This window comes from Saccopteryx leptura, chromosome 4 (assembly GCF_036850995.1).
Source record: "Saccopteryx leptura isolate mSacLep1 chromosome 4, mSacLep1_pri_phased_curated, whole genome shotgun sequence".
Taxonomy (NCBI): Eukaryota; Metazoa; Chordata; class Mammalia; order Chiroptera; family Emballonuridae; genus Saccopteryx; species Saccopteryx leptura.
Window position 1 is genome coordinate 74,763,436 of NC_089506.1, and position 21,533 is coordinate 74,784,968.

At 40.9% G+C, this 21,533-nt stretch overlaps 1 protein-coding gene across 4 annotated transcripts in view; it reads left to right on the forward strand.

The window, feature by feature from the left end:
• Nucleotides 1-21,533, forward strand: part of TBC1D4 (TBC1 domain family member 4) — a 233,442-nt gene that overhangs the window by 155,720 nt on the left and 56,189 nt on the right. For all 4 annotated transcript variants that reach the window (XM_066380771.1, XM_066380772.1, XM_066380773.1 and 1 more), the window contains 4 exons: nucleotides 6,103-6,235; nucleotides 13,591-13,682; nucleotides 13,966-14,076; nucleotides 18,318-18,437. In XM_066380771.1, the coding sequence (XP_066236868.1) occupies nucleotides 6,103-6,235; nucleotides 13,591-13,682; nucleotides 13,966-14,076; nucleotides 18,318-18,437 (456 nt within the window). The remainder of the gene's footprint in view (nucleotides 1-6,102; nucleotides 6,236-13,590; nucleotides 13,683-13,965; nucleotides 14,077-18,317; nucleotides 18,438-21,533) is intronic.

Consider the following 21,533-nt stretch of genomic DNA (forward strand, 5'->3'; position numbering starts at 1 on the left):
TAACTAGTCTCCCTGCCACTGGTTTACTCTGTCTTCTATACACTTTCTGTATTATCTTAGAGTTTTCTTTCTCACAGCACCTTCTCATCAAAGACCAGTTTATACCTTTTTTTTTAAAAGAGAGATAGAGAGAGAGATACTGGTACAGGCAGGGACAGATAGACAGGAAGGGAGAGAGATAAGAAGCATCAACTTGTTGTTGTGGTACTTTAGTTGTTCATTGATTGCTTTTTCATACATGCACTGACTGGGGGCTCCAGCAGAGTCAGTGACCTCTTGCTCAAGCCAGTGGCCTTGGGCTTTAAGCCAGTGATCTTTGGGCTCAAACCTGCGACTATGGGGTCATGTCTATGATCCCACACTCAAGCTGGAGACCCTGTGCTCAAGCTGGTGAGCCCATGCTCAAGCCTGATGAGCCCTCGCTCAAGCCAGTGACATCGGGGTTTCAAACCTGGGTCCTCAGTGTCCCAGGTGGATGCTCTATCTACTGCATGCCTGCCTGGTCAGGCAAAAACCAATTTATACCCTTTTATTAGGGGACAACTTCTAGATGGTCTAGCAATGCAGAAGGACCTGCCTCATTCTTCTTTAGTCCCCACTGGAAGGCCTCACCCTCTCATTATAATGTCCTTACACATGCTGTTCTGTCCCCTAAGCTGTTGTCTGTCTAGGTTGGACCTAAGAAGCTGGTGTGACCTTGCTTTTATTTGGTTTGTTGTTGAATCAGCAAATGGTTTGTGCACGTGATACATGAGATCTTGGATTTAAGTGAGTGGCTGGGGCTTACAGAAGTCCAGCTGAAGTTCAGAGGTCACTGTTGGCTCCTCCCATAGAGGGAGGAGTCTGCTGTGTCAAGGGAAGCAAGAGCCAGGCTACTGCTTTTATACTGTGAGGCAGGGACAAAGACCACATGGACACCCAGGGCCTGCCCTGCTACTAAACAAGGAGATGGTGTAGTGCCTTGTTATCTGTTTCTACATTTTCTTTCCCACTGTTTCATTAGATGTGAAACAGGCCTGTCCTCACTCTACTATGACCTAACTTCACTTCTTCTTCTTTTGTACCATGTACTTTTTCGGACCCAACTTAAATATCATGTTCTAGTGAACCCTTTTCTACGCCTTTTCTCAGAAATTGACTTATTTAATTGCTCTGTCATCAGGGCGCTTACTACACCTTGTTCATAGGCCACTAACAGGTCCTACAAATCCCAATTTGTATTTATTCATCACTTTCTACTCCATCAGACTGTGAATCCCACAAGGTTAGGACCATCTGTATTCTTGTCACATGCCCTCCTCCGCCCCCTCCCCCAGCGGATATCAGGTGCTTGCGAAGGGTATTTTGACTGATGGAATGTATTATGCTTAACTTCAAACAATCATTTTCTGAATGCCAGTTAATCTCTGATCACAGGATAATCTACAGTAAAAAGAAGACTGTAGAAACTTCTTATTTCCAACTTCTTTTACAAGTTTTATTTTGTTTGTAGTTTAGTATTTTTGTTTTGCCCTCAGGCATGTAGGATGAGTTTTAAAACAGGGATTTTCAGAGTGGACAGTCTGGGAACAGGCTGCATTTCTACGTTAAGAAGTTCTGTGTCTAAGGCAACAGACTAGACTGGCTGAGAATGTTACAGTGAGTCTGGACTACAATCTCAGTTTTGTTACCCTTATTCTTAGGAACAGACATATGCTAGTAGAATCTTTGAAACCCTGTTTACTCTGATTTTATCAGAAGAGGCATCTTAACTGAATAGTGAGATATCAGAACTGCAAGCTAGAAGAAAAATTAAATGCGAATTTCCTGCACAATAGAGGATGACTCAAGCAGCTAGCATATGGAACGAAACAGAGCAGTTAATTAAATATTACAGGTCTAAGTAGTGTTATGATTGATGTGGCTTGGCAGCTTTGTAAGACAAAATATTGCAAAACCACACATGCTGACTTCTCTGAGTACAAAGAATACACTACCTGCATTTTCTTTTGCTTCTTTGTAGCAACTGCTATAAATTGATAAGTAATATAGTGTTCTGATGGGCCCTAGACTAAGGGTTATACTGGAAGTTTAGGTGCTCAATACTCCCTTCCTTCCTTCCTTCCTTCCTTCCTTCCTTCCTTCCTTCCTTCCTTCCGTCCGTAAAATTGCTGTAGGTAGGTAGGTTAATTTTGCTTAACTGGCCCTTGAGATTTATAGAAAAGAGCCTTTAACTGGTTTCTTCAAAATTGGTTTATAAGATGTGAAAAAAAATGGAAGTTGGAGACAAGGAAAGAGTAAAGCTCCGCAGATGCAGACAACAATATCCAGGGAAAGAACAGAAACTCCCCGGGCTGCCAGGACTCGGGTTTCATTCTTTCTCAGAGAATTAGACTCAGTAATCTTTTGAGGCCTTACACATTCTGTGATTCTCAGACTTATTCTAAAGTGCTATAAAATACCTAAGTTTGGTGTATAAATGTTTATGAGCATTATCTTCATTATGGATTTTCACCTAAGTATCATAAATTGGTTTTCTTTGTCCCATCTCGTACTTTTCACTGGACATTGTTTTGGCCTGATGGTGACATAAGAATACTTCCTTTTTGTTCGCATATGATTGATTTATCTTTACCCATTCCTTTACTGTTAACCATTTTTGCTAATCTTTTTTGTTTACTGTTAACCTTTCTTGTTATGATTATTTTTGTTGCATCCAAACAAAAACAAGTTATTCATATTACACTAATTTGTACTTGTAGTTGCTCTGATCCCATGATAGAACTTATAGGCTGTATGGGGGGAAAATGGTGGATTAAAAAAAAGACAACATTTGGCCCTGGCTAGGTAGCTCAGTTGGTTAGAGTGTTGTCCTGACATACTGTAAGGCCAAGGGCCACCGCCACTGTGGCCATTCGCATGCAGATTCTCATTAGATTCAGGCAGATGGTAAAGAAACAGTGGAGCCAAAAACTGGTGAGCCATGCCTTTATTGAACACTTGCACCAGCTGACGAGCAAACACACAGGAAGTCACTAGCCTCTTCACTCATTCAGAGCTCACAAAGCCCTGACACATTATCTGGTTCCACAGCCAGGAGAATCTTCTCCGGTTTCTCAAAGGCCTCACCAGTCCCAAAGCCCCTCACCTCTGGCTCCCCATCTGCCAACATGGCTTCTTCCTCTGAAAAACTGACTTCTCTCTCTTTCCCTGCCATCTTGGCTTCTCGCTCCTTCCTCCTCCTCCTTCCTCTCCTTCTTTGCACAAACTGGCTTCTCCTTCAGCACTCATGAGCAAAACAATGCCCCCTCCCAAGCAGGAAGGTAGTTTGCAGTTTCACAGATCACATACCTGGCGCTGCTCAGTGCCATTTTTTAACACTAAAAGTGAGCAAACTCAAAAAATACAGATTTCACAAACTCATTTACCCAACACGTACCAATATTGTGAGTTCAATCCCCATCAGGGCAAATACAAGAATCAACCAATGACAGCATGAATAAGTTGAATAGTATAGCAAATGGATCTTTCTTTCTCTCCCTGTGTTTCTGTCTTTCTCAAATAAAATAAAACAAAAAACTAAAATCAATCAATAAAAAATTTAAAATTAATACATTTAAAATTTCAGAAATCAGATGAAGATTTTAGTAACATTTGTGGCTGGAAGAAATTGGTAACCACATTTCAGATATCATTAAAATGACCTTCAGTTTCATCCAGAAATAGATAAGGAAACATGAAAGTTTAGTATCTGCATTGGAGGCCATTTACAAGGCAGTATTACTAAATAACAAATAATAAACCTGTGTGAAAACTAAGCCTTAAATAAATAAGAAACAAGAAAATAGAAATAAACATTTGCATCATAATTTTTTTATTTTACAGAGACAGAGAGTCAGAGAGAGGGATAGACAGGGACAGACTGACAGGAACTGAGAGATGAGAAGCATCAATCATTAGTTTTTCGTTGCACACTGCTACACCTTAGTTATTCATTGATTGCTTTCTCATATGTGCCTTGACCATGGTCCTTCAGCAGACCAAGTAACCCCTTGCTTGAGCCAGCGACCTTGGGTCCAGGCTGGTGAGCTTTTGCTCAAACCAGATGAGCCTGCGCTCAAGCTGGAGACCTCGGGGTCTCGAACCTGGGTTCTCAGCATCCCAGTCTGATGCTCTATTCACTGCGCCACCGCCTGGTCAGGCTAGAATGGTTTTTGAATACATATCAAGGCAAATGAAATAAAAATGTGAGGGCATTAAACATGTAGTGCTGCCCTGGCCGGTTGGCTCAGTGGTAGAGCGTCGGCCTGGCATGCAGAAGTCCCCGGTTCGATTCCCGGCCAGGGCACACAGGAGAAGCGCCCATCTGCTTCTCCACCCCTCCCCCTCTCCTTCCTCTCTGTCTCTCTCTTCCCCTCCCGCAGCCAAGGATCCATTGGAGCAAAGATGTTCCAGGTGCTGGGGATGGCTCCATGGCCTCTGCCTCAGGCGCTAGACTGGCTCTGGTCGCGACAGAGCGACGCCCCGGATGGGCAGAGCATCGCCCCCTGGTGGGCATGCCGGGTGGATCCCGGTCGGGCGCATGCGGGAGTCTGTCTGACTGCCTCCCCATTTCCAGCTTCAGAAAAATACAAAAAGAAAAACAAAAAACAAAAAAACATGTAGTGCTTTTATTTTCAAGAACATTGTATGAATAAGCCATTTTAATTCAGGGAGTGACATAAAATTATTCATAAGCCTTTTCAAAATTGATAATATAGTAAAGCATAACTGAATAGTGACTGGCTGTTTGCTTAGTGTTTGAGCTCTACTTTTAGTAATATTAGAAGAATAGAGTTTCTTTTTTAAAATTTTCATTTATTCATTTTAGAGAGGTGGCAGAAGAGAGAGAGAGAGAGAGAGAGAGAGAGAGAGAAAGAGAGAAGGGGGGAAGAACAGGAATCATCAACTCCCATATGTGCCTTGACTGGGCAAGCCCAGGGTTTCGAACCAGCGAACTTAGCATGCCAGGTCAACGCTTTATCCACTGCGCCACCACAGGCCAGGCCGAGTTTCTTTTTATTCCAGGCTCTGCATACATTCAAATGCAGAAGTAGATTAAATTCTTTAAATGTTAGGTTGTTTTTCAACTAAGCAGTAGGGGAAGGAAGGGGAAAAAGAATCTTCAAAAAGAAAAACAGCTACAAGCATGGTGAACAGTTCTGAATATCAAAGTAGTTCTGATGAGCCCCTTAGTCTCTGCAGCTCTCTATCTAGATTTTAGATTTTGATCTTAGTTCTACAGTGTGTGGGAAAACCACACCTTACATTGGTGTTTGTTTCCCAGGAAAAGCGACATGGCCTGAAGTTGGTTTAACAGTGTCTGAGGATGAGCTATTAGTTGACCCAAAGAAGCAACCAGGAAACTAGAATGCTAAGGTTCCAACCTACTGACTGAGTCATTGGAAAAGCAAGGAAGAAAGTAGCTGGCAGTTTCCAAGCTGCTAGCCCTGTGGTGCGACCAGCTATTTATTAGACAACACGATGCCAGAACTTCTTAGTGTCTCAAATCAAAAGGAAAATGATAATAAATTAGAAGACACAGACATGAGATGAGCAACCTTTGTAGACTTCCCCAACATTATTTAAATTGAACTCGTTTCTCCCCAGAACTTCACTTAAATATGCTTTATTTGTTTTTATACTAAAAATGGTCCAAAAGGGTAAAGTAAATAGGATACCTGCTAACACAAGTGAATAGTAAATCTATTTTGTCACTCACTATATATTGCAGGTAAATCTTCTAAAGAGCTCTTTATCTGAATAACTATTTAAACAGAGACCTGATTGATTATTGAACTGTGACAGCATAACACTTAGTTGGATTAAAAAATAGCATTTAAGTAACAGATCAATATTATAGTATACACATGACAATGGTCTTATTTCATCCAGCTTTTAATTATGTGTATAACTGAAGCTCCAACTTCAAGACAATATATTCTCTCTGAAAGTTCTGTAGTCATCAACATTACATTATTTATTGCTGAGTCTTCAGCAATGAACTCTCACATTGCTATTGGGATTTTAATGTGTTACCATGAAAGCAACTTTTATAGACCCGAGTTTCGTTTCTCCCTGTAGGTGGACGAGGTTATGCTGACTCTGAAGCAGGCGTTCAGTACGGCAGCCGCCCTGCAGAGTGCCAAGACCCAGGTTAAGCTGTGTGAGGCCTGCCCTATGCACTCTTTGCATAAGCTCTGCGAAAGGATTGAAGGTACAATATAATCTAGCCTTTGGAAAAGAGGAGTTTGCGTTGTCCTTTGGGAAGCCAGAAAGTTGCTACTGTCATTGAAAGGTTCTTTGCTTCAAGGTGAAACAAGGGCCCAAAGAATCCTTGTCTCTCCAAGGCACTTGGCTTCCCCCACTGCCTCTCTTTCTTTCTCTCCCTTTTTCATTTTTAACTTTTTTTTTTCCCTGAAGGCAGTCTCAAGGAAGGAACTTGTATTTCCCACACTTCTTAAAACTGTGCTATGTACATAGTGAGAACTGACCAAATATTTGTTGAATGAATGGAGAGAGGCAAAGCCATCTCCTTTTCAAACCCTTTCACTTGATGATGTGAATGGAACTTCTGTGGGCTTTGAGGGACATTTTAACATGACAGAGATAAGTGTGATATCATAAAGCAGGTTTTTTAAAAAAGAAGTGTTCTCGGGAGTAGCGCGGTATGACTCACCTTCCCTTTCTTCTTGTTCTTTCTTACTAACAAAGTTGGAAAAATACAGCACAAGAGAAGAAACACAATTTAATAAACACGTGGTAAGCCTCTCCTTTGCAGCAGGCAGTGTGCTAAACACTGGGGCTTTGGAAGTGCTTGAGATGAGGACTGTGCCTTCAGAAAGCCCGCAGACTAGAGTGGAAGACAGGCATGTGAGCCGGTGAACGCAGTTCAGCATGATGGGTGTTATACTGGACAGGGAGAGTGCACACTGCAGACAAAGTAGAGATGGTCTACCAGGCATCCCCAAACTACGGCCCGCAGGCCGCATGAGGCCCCCTGTGGCCATTTCTCCGGCCCCCCCCCCCCCCCGCCGCACTTCCGGAAGGGGCACCTCTTTTATTGGTGGTCAGTGAGAGGAGCACTGTATGTGGCGGCCCTCCAACGGTCTGAGGGACAGTGAACTGGCCCTCTGTGTAAAAAGTTTGGGGGCTCTAGTTCTTGTAAATGCAAGTTGTGATTCCTGTTCAGTAGGCAGCAGAATCACAGGCACGGGGCAGAATCCATGGTGAACGGCAGCATTTATTTAACTCAGCTCTGTGATCGAGGACTATTTAAATGTGATATTCAGGTTTTAAAATTTGTAATTATAATTTTATAGAATGCACATTCACATTGTTTTCAAATATATATATATATATATATATATATATATATATATATATATGTTTTCCTAAAATGCTACATTTTTTGGTGTATGGTAAAGGGAACATTATAAATCTGTAGAGGAAAGGCTGAATCACTCAATAAATGGTGTTAGAGCCATATGCTATCCAAAGAGAGAAAGATTTCTCCTACTTACCCTCTTAAATGTCATTGTCGATGGATCAAAGTCCTTGGTGTGTAAACAAACAAAATATTAAAATAATTATAAAAAAGAATATTATTATGTCATTAAACAAAGAAGCCTTTATTTTGTTTATTTTTGTACTTATTTTTAGCAAGAGAGACAGAGAGAGGGACAGATAGGGACAGACAGACAGGAAGGGAGAAAGATTAGAAGCATCAATTCTTTGTTATGGCACCTTAGTCATTCATTGATTGCTTTCTCCTATGTGCCTTGATTGGGGTGTAGAACTCCAACTGAGCCAGTGACCTTGAGCTCAAGCCAGCAACCTTGGGCTCAAGTCAGTGACCATGGGGTCATGTCTATGATCCTATGCTCAAGCCCACAACCTTGACGTTTCGAACCTGGGTCCTCTGCATCCCAGGTCGACACTCTATCCACTGCACCACTGGCTGGTCAGGCAAAGAAGCCTTTATTAAGATGCAAAAATGCAAAAACTATTAAAAGAAGACATTACCAGATTTGACTTTATAAAAATTTTAAATTTTTACATCGTAACTGCTTCCTTGGAAGTTGAATGATAAATGACAAATGAGGAATTGATGGCTTGGTATTAAGAATTTGTAAGAAGTCTTATTATCTATAAGAAAAAGATAAAACCACAGGTTGGAAATGACACAAACCATATTAAAAATACTCCTCTGAAAAGGAAAGTAAAAGGTCTAATAATAATAATGAGAAGATGCTCTATCTTACTACATGTCAGACAGGAAAATGAAAACAATAAGATACTCATCAGACTAACTACTGGTGAAATTGTAGAGGTATTGATACATTTATGTGATGCTGAATGAAGTGCAAATTAGCATAGCCATTTTGGGGGGACAATTAATAGAAACTCACTAACCTAAAATTGCATATATCATGTTAACCAGCAGTTCCATGTCTTAATAAGAGAAACTGTTATGTAGATTCAAAATGCAACACTTTTATTTTCAAGGTTGTATTATTTGTAAATACAACCTTTCTATTTGTAATAGAAAATTGGAAACAACCTAGATGTTTATCAGTAGCATAATTAAAGTATGTTCATATACTGGAGCGATTAATAAAAATGAATTATAACTTTATCAACTGGAACATATCTTAAAATTACATTATTGAGTGAAAAATATCTTGCTGAATAACACCTACACTTTGATACTATATCTGGAAAAATACATAGAATGGTATCATTTTTTCTTCAAAACTATTTTTTAATGTGGTCTACTTTTAGACTTATATAGAAGTTGCAGTGGGTTTCCAAATATTCCTCCCCGATCCAATCCCACTATTAACATCTTCCGTAACCCAGTACAATGATCAGAACAGAATATTAACACTGGTACAATATTATTATCCAAACTAAGCACCCGATTTGATCTTCACCATTTTTTCACTCATGTCTTTTTTTCGGTTCCAGGATTTCAGTTAGGATCCCATGTTATATGTAGTTGTTTCCCCCTCACCCCCTGCAGCCTGCAGCTCTTTCTCAGTCTTCCCTTGTCTTTTGTGACCACAACATCCACAGTGAGTGTTGCTCAGTTATTTTGCTCGATGTCTCTTAGCTGGGCCTGTCTTGATGTCTCCTCCTATTTACAGTGAGTCCCTCCTCTCACTATGGAATGGTGCCGCATCCCCCTTGTCACCTGGTCAGGGTGGTCTCAGCAGTATTCTACTATCAAGTTCTTCTTCTTCCTCCTGGACTTAAATATCTTAGGGAAGACAGTTTGAATCTACACAAATCATTTTTCTTTCATGCCTTTGTGCTCACTAATAAAAGGCAAATTTAGCTCTATTGACAATGTTCTAGTATTTTTAAAATGTACAACTTACATTTAAAAAATGTACAACTTATATTACTTGGGTAATAAAATAAAAAAGCAAGTCTATAACGGTAGTGACTTCTTTTCCCCAAATGTTAATAGCATAATGATGAATAATATTTTCCACTTTGAATTTTTAGTTTTCAAACCTCACACTATAGAAATAAATTATGTCTATGTAGACAGAGCTAAACACTTTAGTAAAGAAGGAACTGTGTATTTCTCTTTTTAAAAACTGCATTGTAGGTGTTGTTTTTTTTTTTCTCTTTGTGTAGGTGTGTTTTAAAGTATATTTTCTGTTACAGAAAAGAAGTTTTAAGCTTTCACGCACGTAGATAGTCCGTCAGAAGCTGGCTCTAACAGCCGGGAGGAGCGATAGCAGACGGGAAGGACTCTGTCTATATGTATATAGGGCTGGACCTCAGTTTGGTGGCACCTGAGGTGTTTATAGTTTTAAAGACCTTTCTAAAGAGAAAGCATACAAGTTATGAATCCAGAATTAGCAGAGCCCCTCCTGAGGTCTTGAAGGGACTCTAAAACTTAAGTTTTCCTAGCTTTAAGTTATGCATCTATCTGAAGGGAGCAAAGGAGAGGTCTGTGTTGACTGGGAAAAGATTCACACAGGCTCTTTCCCAGAGGCCTCGGACAGCGCTTTCTCTGATCCCTGCCTTTGAGGTCAGGCAGAGAGCATAAGACAGGGCAGTGCTGTCATTGTGAGCATGAGAGTAATAACGACAGGAGTCACTGTGTCTAGGCACTATTGTCTTTTGCTTAATCCACATAGAAACCCCAAAAGTCAGGTACTGTTTTTAATCCTCATTTTACTCACCTGGAAACTGAGGCAGCAAGACACAAAGTTGAGAAATATGTGCTTGGAAGGGGCAGACCAGGACTTGAACTTGTTCGGTCTGTCTCCAGAGCCACCGATGCCTTCTCCCTGAGGGACGAGCAGAAGGCAGGGGTTTTCAGGGCCTAGCTGCCTTGAAGCTGGGCATTGGTGTGTTTGTTTCCCAGAGGGTTATTTTTACCTGAGTAAGACATCAGCGTGAATTCTAAATTTGGTTTATGCTAAGGTACAAAGTGTAAAGCTGGGAAAAGGACCGCATTTAGATTCAACAGAAATTAGTAGAAATAGGAATTTAGTGAGGAAGATATTTAAAAGTAGTGTGTATAGCCCTGGCCAGTGGCCCAGTAGATAGAGAGAATGGTATTGGAGCTCTCTGGGCTCCAGCCCACCGGGGTTCAACCCCAGGGCGCTGGCCCTGAGGGTGCCGGTTCAATCCCAAGGCAGCCCCGGGGCTGGGGGGTTCTGGCTTGACCCTGGGGTCGAGGTTGCTGGTTGGAGCCCCAGTCAGAGACAACGAGTTGATGTGCCTTTCTCTCTTTCTCTCTCTCCCCTTTTCTTTTCCCTCTCTCTCCCCTTTTCTCTCTCTCTCTTCTTTCCCTGTTCCCTTTCTCTCTCATCCTCTCTCTCTCTCTCCTCCCCTCTCTCTTCCCTTTGTTCTCCCTCTCCCCCCCCCCCCAAAGTAGTATGTAGATACTATTTCATATGACTTACTGAGGATTATATTATCCTGCCAATATGTTTGGCTGCATTAATGAGTTCTATTTTTATTTTTTTTAAAAAAGGAAGTAGGTAAGTGTGCTGATGTAAGCTGATGGGTATGCTAATCGACTATGCCTATGTCAAGTGAGTCTCACCATTTAGACTGAAGGCACTAGGCCAGCCAGCCTGTGGACCAAAGTGGATCCAGGAGGCAATGTCTAAGGGGAGGTCTAGCTCCCCAGGACCAGACCGCAGGATGTGAAACTAAAGTGATGTTGGGCATCATGGAGGTGGAGCGATGATCTCAGGCTTGTCTTTCTACACTAACAAGCATGAGGGATAAATAATATGCTTGCCTCTCAGTGTCAGTAATTCACTTATCTGTGATTTCAAAACGGGGAGAGGAAGGAAGTCAAGTCACATTCGCAGCGATGGAGGGGGCATGTAGAGTCTGAAAATAAGCTCCAGCTGTTTCCAATTCTCTACTGAAATAAAGGTTTAAAGAAACTTCTGAGGCTGTGGATTTAGTTACATATTTCAAATAACTGCCCTCTCTACTTCTCCCTTGTTTTATCTTAGAATAGTAAACAACATAAAATAAAACAAAAACAATCATGTGAATCAGTTTCTTAATAAACTGCTCACAAAAATCAGGGGATATTTTATTGCTTCATATTCATTTTGAAATATCCCCTGATTTTCGTGAGCAGTATATTTGACTAGGGAACCTCTTAATGGAGACTTTGCCGATCAATGAGCTATGGTAGAGGTGTCATCACATATGCAAATGAGCGTTAGTGCCCCGTTTCTGTGTGCAGTCACGGGGCGGGCCCAGGGTCATGCTGTGCCCTGCACAGAGCCAGGCAGAGCGGCAGTTTTCAGTGGCTTTTCTTTCTCCCAGTGTACACCATACGAATGGTTTAAAACAGTTCCAGTGGTGGTGCTGTTTACATTCTGACAGCCATGCAAATAATTCTAGTTCCTTTTTAAAACAATGCATGTTTTAATGTAATTCTTTCAGTGATTTTTAAAGTGCTAGATTACTGTAAGGTTCGGTGAGCTGTGCTTAAACCAGATAAGCCCACGCTCAAGCCGGCAACCTTGGGGTTTCGAACCTGAGCCCTCTGCGTCCCAGTCTGACACTCTATCCACTGCGCCACCACCTGCGCAGGCTCAAATGACCATCTATTTTTAATGAACAAATTCCCTTAGGTGCCACTTATGTTTTCTCTTTTTAAAACAATTATAAAAACAAAAATGTTTTCTTAGAAAACATTTGTTTTGTGTGTGTGCCCATGCATTTAATAAAAGTTATGTGTAACAATGTGATAGATATATAAATAACATGATATAAAGAAGTAAACAATTTCTTGGTAAAACAGCAACATTGAAAATGTCACTAAATATTAATGTTGTCCTTGAAGTTTTATTACCACACGACAAGACCTGTGCGAGGGGGTGGGATGCCAGTCTTGGCTGGAGCTCTGCCTTTTAACATTATCAGTTTCTCTTTCTTTCTTTCTTTTTTTTTTCAAAGGTCAGGTTTTTTCTTAGAGATTTTGGCCAAAGCTAGTGGTTAGCATTTACTTCCATGTCAGGAACTAGGATGTTAATTCACCAAAAGTTTCTGTGTTGACTAGTTAAATTGCTACCATATTCAATGGTATATGACTAAGATGTTGGTGTGGTGTGATTTAGAAATTTTTTTTTTGTTGTTAGTAAATCTGACTTCAGTGTCACTGGCAGGGGGCCAGTGGTTTTGGTGATGAGGTTTCCCATTGTGATTTTTTTAATCTTATTTTTATTAATTTTAATGCAGTGACATTGATAAATCAGGGTACATATGTTCTGAGAAAATATCTCCAGATTTTGACATTTGATTATGCTGCATACCGCTCACCCAAAATCAAATTGTCTTCTGTCACCTTCTATCTGGTTTTCTTTATGCCCCTCCCCTCCCCCCACCCCCTCTCCTTCCTCACCCCCTCCCCATCCCCCACCCCACCCCCTGTTACCATCACATTCTTGTCTATGTCTTTGAGTCTCATTTTTATGTCCCATCTATGTATGGGTTCATATAGTTCTTAGTTTTTTCTGATTTACTTATTTCACTCCTTATAATGTTATTTATCTCCACGGGCCAGTGAAATAAAAGACAGGATAAACAAATGGGACTATATCAAACTAAAAAGCTTTTGCACAGCCAAAGACAATAAGAACAGAATAAAAAGACAAACTACACAATGGGAGAACATATTTGACAGTACGTCTGATAAGGGGTTAATAACCAAAATTTATAAAGAACTTGTAAATCTCAACACCAGAAAGAGAAACAATCCAATCAAAAAATGGGCAAAAGAAATGAATAGACATTTCTCCAAAGAGGACATACAGATGGCCAAGAGGCATATGAAAAAATGCTCAACATCACTAATCATTAGAGAAATGCAAATTAAAACCACAATGAGATATCACCTCACATTATGTTTTAATGATTGCATCGTAGTGTTCCAAAGTTTGCTATAGGCAGGGACTCATCTCCCAGAGAAGATTTAACTTCAGAGCCTGTTGGTGAAAGGATAGGTGGTGACACATTATATACTGCTCTCTGCAGCTACACTCTGCTTAATACTCACCCCATCATTTTCCTTAGGTCTCTACCCTCCAAGAGCCAAACTGGTAATTCAGAGGCACCTCTCATCACTGACAGATAATGAGCAAGCTGACATCTTTGAAAGAGTCCAGGTAACATTACTTACAATTCTCGCAAATGAGACATAAGTAATGGGAATTATAGCCTGTTTTCCTGAAGTTCCTTTTCTTGTTTCTGTATCTGAAGTTAAAGATATGCATCCTGTTACACTATTTGAGAGTAGCGAGAATGCCACTGTTACTTTTCCTCCTAAGAGCAGTTGAAGGCTGAGCTTTATTTGTCTTTGTCTGCCAGACAGATAAGGCCAAGTGGGAATAAAATAGAACAAGAGGAGCCGTGTTGCCATAGTGTGCTCTTGGTTTGTCTGTTCAACAGAAAATGAAGCCAGTCAATGACCAGGAGGAAAATGAACTTGTGATTTTACACCTGAGGCAGCTGTGTGAAGCCAAGCAGAAGACACACGTTCACATCGGGGAAGGCCCATCGGTGAGAAGAGGTTTTCTCCTTGATCTACTAGTGTTTGCTTCTATATTTAGTCAAATTATCACAGAAAGTGAGAAAGGAGTTTTCTTCCTTTGTGTTCTTATCTTTACGACTAAAGTCCTATCAGATTTATTTTTCAGCATTTTAGGAGTGTCATAGGAAATTTTAATAGGCCTTGGCACATTGAGATAGTTATGGTTTTAAAATGTAAAAACACTTGTGTTTTTTATATGAAAACAATAATATGTTCATGATTTAGAATGAACATGAATTTTTAAGTTACATTAGTCCATTATTTCATTTCAAATTTTGTATGAACATATGGGGGAGGAAGATACTTTCACCCACCCTTGTAGGAGTTTTTGGCTGGTCTAATAATCAAATAGACATGTGACTGAGGAAGGAGGGGCAGGCCCCCTCTTCCCTGGGAGGGAAGAAACAAAAAGAATACAAGGGAAAGGAGCCAGCAGGGGTAATCGAGTCAGCCAGTGATAAATTAACTACATCCCATAGTTCTCTAAATGGGTGCTTAGAGTCACTTACAATACAAAGCAAGAACAGGATCTGTATGTAACTATGACCAGTGATCTGGGAACTCCTTCCCTCTTGCTGATCTCACTGAAACTTTCCCTCCCCTCTCCTTGACTCCTGGGAAACCTTAAACAAAGAAATCACATGCTCATTGTTTAGATACTATAAAGGTATATAATTTGTAAGAAAATAAATTTCGGGAAACACGTGTCTTTGGAGCTACTAATCTCACATGCTCCACCAGCTTTTAATAAATTATCTTTTCCTCTAATAAAGTTATCTGAGTGTCTATCCTCCATCAGGCCGCTTCCTGCTATAAGACAGTTAATAAGAGAAAATGACCAAATTTAATTATATTTATGTATATGAGAACCCCACATACTTGAGAGAGTCAGAGACCCCCATATAGTAGAGAGATTTGGAGACAGAAAGGGAAAATGAGGTCAGTGTGACATTCTGAGGTAAGGACGGAGTCAAGTTCCTTGGGCTTCTGTGGGGAGGAAGGTCACTGCAGTATAAGAAAATGATAAGAACAGATGTTCAGTAACTAGAAGTTGGTGGCTCTGGCTGGTTGGTTCAGTGGTAGAGCGTCAGCCTGGCATGTGGAAGTCCCAGGTTTGATTTCTGGTCAGGGCACACAGGAGAAGGGACCATCTGGTTCTCCTCCCCTGCCACTCCCTCTTCTGTTGTTCTCTCTCTTCCCCTCCCATAGCCATGGCTCGATTGATTTGAACTTGTTGGCCCCAGGTGCTGAGGATTGCTCTGTTGTGCCTCTGCCTCAAGTGCTAAAAATAGCTCAGTTGAGATGGACAGAGCATCATCCCCAGAAGGGCAGAGTATCAGGGGTTGCTGGGTGGATCTGGTCAGGGTGCATGATAAAGTCTATCTCCCCTCCTCTCACTTAAATAAATAAATAAATAAATAAATAAATAAAATAAGTTTGCTCTGTCCTATAGATAGATCATAAGTTATTTCTGGTGATAACTTGTGTTATGGGCAAGGCCTCTGATTTAAATTCTTTAAAGAAGAGGCAAAAGTTCCTTGTAAGCCCACAGGGTCATGATTGTCTTCAGTTCAAAATAATTCACCAAAGTAGCACATCTTGGGGAGACCTCCTCTGAACCCCTTCAAACACATATTTGATTAAAAGTTTACAAAGCCTTGAAAGGTAAACAGTAAACGCCCTGTAGGGCCGATGGCCGCTGCCATGGCCATGCAGGTTCACATTGGATTTGGCAGATGGTAAAGGAACAGTGGAGACAGGAAATGGTGGGCCATTCCATTTATTAAAGTCTTGTAATGGCAGATGAGCAGACAGGCAGGGCTCCCAAAGGCCCTCAGCATTCCTTAGCCAAACAGGCTGGGTGAAATCTCAGCGCTCCCAAGCCCCTCATCTCTCTCTTTCTCTCTCTCCCCAGCAAACTAGGCTGGGGGAAAAACCCTTCTCCAGTAAACAATAGCAAACAGTTGCCCCCCCCCCCCCCACTGCGGCAGACAATCCTCAACTTGCAGTCTGCCACCCTGAGGGCAAGCACCCTCAGCCTTTCAGAGACTGTACACACATGGCGCTGCCCCAGGACAAGAAAGCAAGCCTGAAAAGAAACGCTTGTTTACCTAACACACCCAAAGAAACACTAGTATCATATAAACAGTTATTGTAACTGCAAAGTAAGGGATATTTTTTGTGCAGGTGGTTTAGAATGTGTTTCCAGCTGCCTATAAATAAAGGAAGACTACCAGCAACAGCATATAAAGAGAGGATGATATATTTACTTCTAACACTAATTCAGGTTATATCTTTTTGAAATTGATAATAGAGAGAGAAAGGAAGAGAGGGACAGAAACATCGATTTGGTGTTCCACTTATTTATGAATTCAGTGGTTGATTCTTGTGTCCATGTAAGAAATTTCCAAACCTGTAAGAATTTTTTATGAGTTTATTTGAGCCAAACTGTTGACAATTACTGGGAAGCAGAGTCTCAAAGGATTGAGCAAGTGCTCCAGAAAATGGAGGTTTTACCACTTATTTTATACAGAGACATACGGGGGTTACATGAAATGAATTGGGTTGGTGGTAGATTAGTGAGGCGGGAGAAAGCAAAGTGGAAAATCTCTGGGACGGGATAAAAAGTACTGAACTTTCTTTTTACATAGGCAAGAAAAAGGTAATTCATAGGTAATTAACATGGTGACGATAGCTGTGAGGGGATTTGTGGTCTCTGCACAGGTGGGGTGGCTGCACCCTGGGGGGACAGGAAAAGAAGATTGCTTTTATATTTCAAAGGCATGTTATCAGGTGCATTACTGTAGATGCAAAGGACGAGACAGACGGGCTTGATTAAAGTAAGCATGGACCTTCGTTTGAGGAATATACCTCCCTAGGACATGACTACCCACCCTGGACTGCTTTTAGGTTTTTTTTGTTTGTTTTTTCTTCTTTTCCAAGTAAGAGGAGGGAACATCCACCTGGCAGTCCCCAGCTGGGGCCTGTGCTCTGCCCATCTGGGGCTACTCCCAACTGAGTTATTTTTAGTGCCTGAGGCAGAGGCCCCACAAAGCTATCCTCAGTGTCCTGGGCCAAGGCAAGCCTATGGGAACCAATGGAGCCATGGCTGCATGAGGAGAAGAGAGAGTGAGAAGGGGGAGGGGTGGTGTTGGTCAAATAAGTTTGTAAAATGTGATTTTTATGTTTGCTCACTTTTATTGTTAAAAATGGGCCGCTGCCCAGGCATGTGATGTGTGAAACTGCTAATTACCTTCCTGCTTAGGACGGCCCATTGTTATGCTAATGTGGCCAGAAGAAGGATTTTCGCACCAAGAAAAGTTTGTGAAGAAGAAGGAAGAAAGAAGTCAAGGTGGACAGGAAGGAGACTCCCTATCGCATGAGCATTAGTCTTTATGATTTTGCTAACACCATCTGCAGTTCTGGGAATGTCTTCATCCTCTTATCTCCACTTCTCTGAATCTTGCCTCTCCTATTCTTCTTGACTACTGAGACCCACAACCCATCTTCATCCTTCCAGATTTGATACTTACATGTTTGTGTCCCTGCTTAATGTAGACATTCCCTCCTCAAGCATGATGATAAGCTTTCTGTCTTGGAAGTTTTCTGGCTCTAAGAATAATGTACACAGTAGCTTGTTAGATCAATAGGATGAACTATAGAGAGAACCTAGTATAGAGTACACATTGTAGATTCCCATACAGTTTAGCACTATCAGTGAAGAGTTATGGATCCAGAAGGTAAATGACCCACTCACAAGTGAAAGTGGAAAGATTATAGAGGCCATAGGGGGATCCAACGTTACCAGAAGATGCTTTGTTTTCTGAAACACACTTCCTGTGCTTTCCTTGCTAATTTGGACACAATTATGCAACTTGAAAAAGGATGGTTATAGTTGTTAATCAAACTAACAGCAATAAAAACATCTCAAGGGTAATTTTTGTGAAATGCAGCAGAAATAAATTAGTGGAAAGAAAAGGCATAAAGGAAAGGTCTTATTTCTGTCCTTTTTATTACTTAAAATACTAGAAAGTAAATTATTTTCTGTATAATCTATGTGTTCACAATGCGGAACCTAAATTGTTACTCCTTAATAGAGCTACAGAAGAATTCTTCTGTTCTTTAATGGCTTAGTTATAAGCCCGTCTTTAAAGCTTCATTTAACCTTGAGTATTCCCAAACTAAAGTTCATCTGTTTTTATTTCTATAGACTATTTCAAATAGTATAATTCCGGAACATACAACAAGCGGTGGAAGGTTCAAACTTGACATTCTGAAAAATAAAGCTAAGAGATCATTGACTAGCTCCCTGGAAAATATCTTCTCAAGGGTAAGATTACACTGAGACTCTTTCAGGTATTAATGTCTGTGTTTGTAACTGCTTTGCCTCATTCTCAACTAGCTCTCTTTAAAAACAAACAAAAAAACCCAAAAACTACTAAGATAACTTTAATTTCATTAACACTAACTGAAAATGACCTCACAAACTAAGTTTAATTCTCAGAGGTAGATTTATTCTGATGCTTATCCTATCTGAATTTAGTAGTAGAGATAGGTTAGTAGAGATCTGTGCATGGAAAAGGGAGAATACAATATTGGTGCCCAATACTATAGGGACGTTTTACCACTTACTACATAAAGTTATAAAGAAAACCTTCTTTTGATCATTTTAGGAGCTGATAGGAAATGCTGAAAATAGTGAGTGTAAGTTAAAAACCATTTATGTATTTCTTTTAGTAAATTTGGAGGGAGAAAATACTCTACTCAGAAGTAGCAAAGTGATTCTTCTTCCCCTTTATTTTCTCCTTCCTGAACAATTCAGTCCTATCACTGTTCGATGAGATCAAACAAGAGAGGTGTGTTGGGGCTGGTGGGTTGGGGGCTACAGTGCTCAGAGCAGGGAGACAGAGCCTATTCGGCGCTGTGTGTAGGGTGGCCCCTGACTCATGTGGAAACCAGAGTGGGGTGAGCAGGAGGCCAGTTTAGGAAGGCAACTTCCTTCAGGGAGTCGCAGCCTGAGTTGGTGGCCCAGCACAGGGCCTCAGAGCCAGAGTGGAGGGGTAGCATTCCAGGTGCCCCATACAAGAATTAGAGTCAGTACAGGGCAAGGAGAGCATCCAGGGTTGGGGGTGGCAGCCCCAGAATAGGTGTTGGAACCTGAATAGGATGAGGGGAGTATCTGTGAGGTGGCAGTTGTGGAGACTGGCTATACACAGGGGACTGATAAACTATATATAAATGTATTAAGGATAGTGGGATGCTGGAAGAAAGGAATTACAAATATACAAAGGGGAGAAATTATAATGAATCCTGTGTTGTAAGTTTCAGTGCAGAAGTATCTGTAAAATCTTGGTTTTTTATCTATCTATCATCTATCTATCTATCTATCTATTTTTGAGAAATAGAACTTTATATATAATACATGTATGATATGTATTAACACATATGTATGTGAGTTTGTGTTTGTGTAAGTGTGTACATGTGGTCCCTGGCTCTGTCCACTGATACGGAGTTGGGACCAGTTCTTCCACAAATACCAGATAATAAATTAAGTCTTGCTGGGTGACAGCGAACACCTAGGTCTGGGATTCTATATATCATTCTATAAGAGGGAACCAGGATCCTAAGTCTGTTCCTCAAAAGTCCTTGGAAAGATGGCCAAGACTGCAGGGAAAGTGCAGGATAAGACGAGTGTATCTTGTATTCTGGACAGTAATGAAGTGCTCAAAGAGAAATACTGATATGTCATAAAGACATAAAAACCATGAAAGGCTCCCACTGGGTGACATCTGAGACAATCTGAGCATGAAATAAGTGATAGCAACAGACTATAATCTGTTGCATAAAATAGGAAACCACGAGTTTATTCTGATATGAAAAACAAAAGTGTACATTGAGAGTTTGGTCGGGATTAGGATAGTTACTGAATTTAATTAATATTTACTAAGTACAAAGAGGAAAATAATAACTTTACAATGCAGAAGTTTGGCAGACATCACCTTAATTAAGTAATCCAATTGAACATAACAATGGGACACCTGATAAAGAAATACAGCAGCCCTTCTCTGGTGTTCCTGCCCGAGGAGCAGCACCTGAACCTGATCCTGAGGAAACATCAACAAACTCAAGTTCTGTACAGTCCATGAAATAACTCGTCTGTTATCTTCCAAAGTGTCAAGGACGGGGAAGTGCAGTAGAGCATTAGGGCATAGTAACTTCTGATATATGATGCTCTTATGTATTTCTTTTTATTTTGTTAGGACTCAAAACACTTTAATGGATATTTCCCTTAATGATTTAAGTTCTTCAATTCTAACAAAAGCCCTGTAGCAAACATGGTCAGCTGTCAATGCTATTATTTTATCTGCAGAAACAGAATCTAGAAAAAGAGTATCTAACAGATTACTCAGAATTGTGTTAATATGCCTGACCAGGCGGTGGCACAGTGGCCTGGGACGCTGAGGACCGAGGTTCGACACCCCGAGGTTGCTGGCTTGAATGAGGGCTCATCAGCATAAGTACAGAGTCGCTGGCTTGAGCATGGGATCATGGACATGACCCCATGGTCACTGGCTTGAGCCCAAAGGTTGCTGGCTTGAGGCCAAAGGTCACTGGCTTGAATCCCAAAGTCACTGACTTGAACTAAGGTCACTGGCTTGAATATGGGGTCACTGGCTCAGCTGGAGCCCCCAGTCAAGGCACACATGAAAAAGCAATCAATGAACAACTAAAGTGGCGTAACTAGGAGTTGATGCTTCTCATTTCTCTCTTTTCCTGCCTGTCTCTCTTCTCTTTCTCTCTCTCTGTTTCTCTCTCTTTCTCTGCTAAAAAAAAAAAGTGTGTTAATGCCACATTTTGTAAAACCTTACTACCTTATTTTCTTCAAAATTTACAAATTAGTTATCTTGTATTCATTCCTTCCTCGCTTCCTCTCTCCCTCCCTGCATTTCCCTCTCCCTCCCTCCTTTTCTCCTTCCCCTTTCTCCCTCTTTCCCAAGATGTTTTAGTGAGAATTTTAGTAGAAAGTTCATTTAAATAAATGGTCAAAGGGACCTGAATATAAGACCTGACCCTAACAGATTTTAAATTTATGATTTGGGGCAAATTACTATATTTGCCTTCTCTAAGCCATAGTTTTCCCATCTGTAAAGCAGGCATACTGATACCTGCTTATCTCGCATTCTTGTGAAGATGAAGTATCAGAGTACGAAGCAAGTATCACACTATAGATATGAGGTGGCATGAATGGTGGGAGCTCTGAAATCTTGCCATTTACCAAATGACAAAAGTTTTTAGAGTTACTCTCTTTGTCCCCGGGTAATACCTTGGCATTCTGTACAATGCCCACACCGCTGACTTTGAAGTGCCACTTACATAGCCTTGAATGACTGTAATGACACTTCGAGCAAGGGTCCAGCTAATCTAT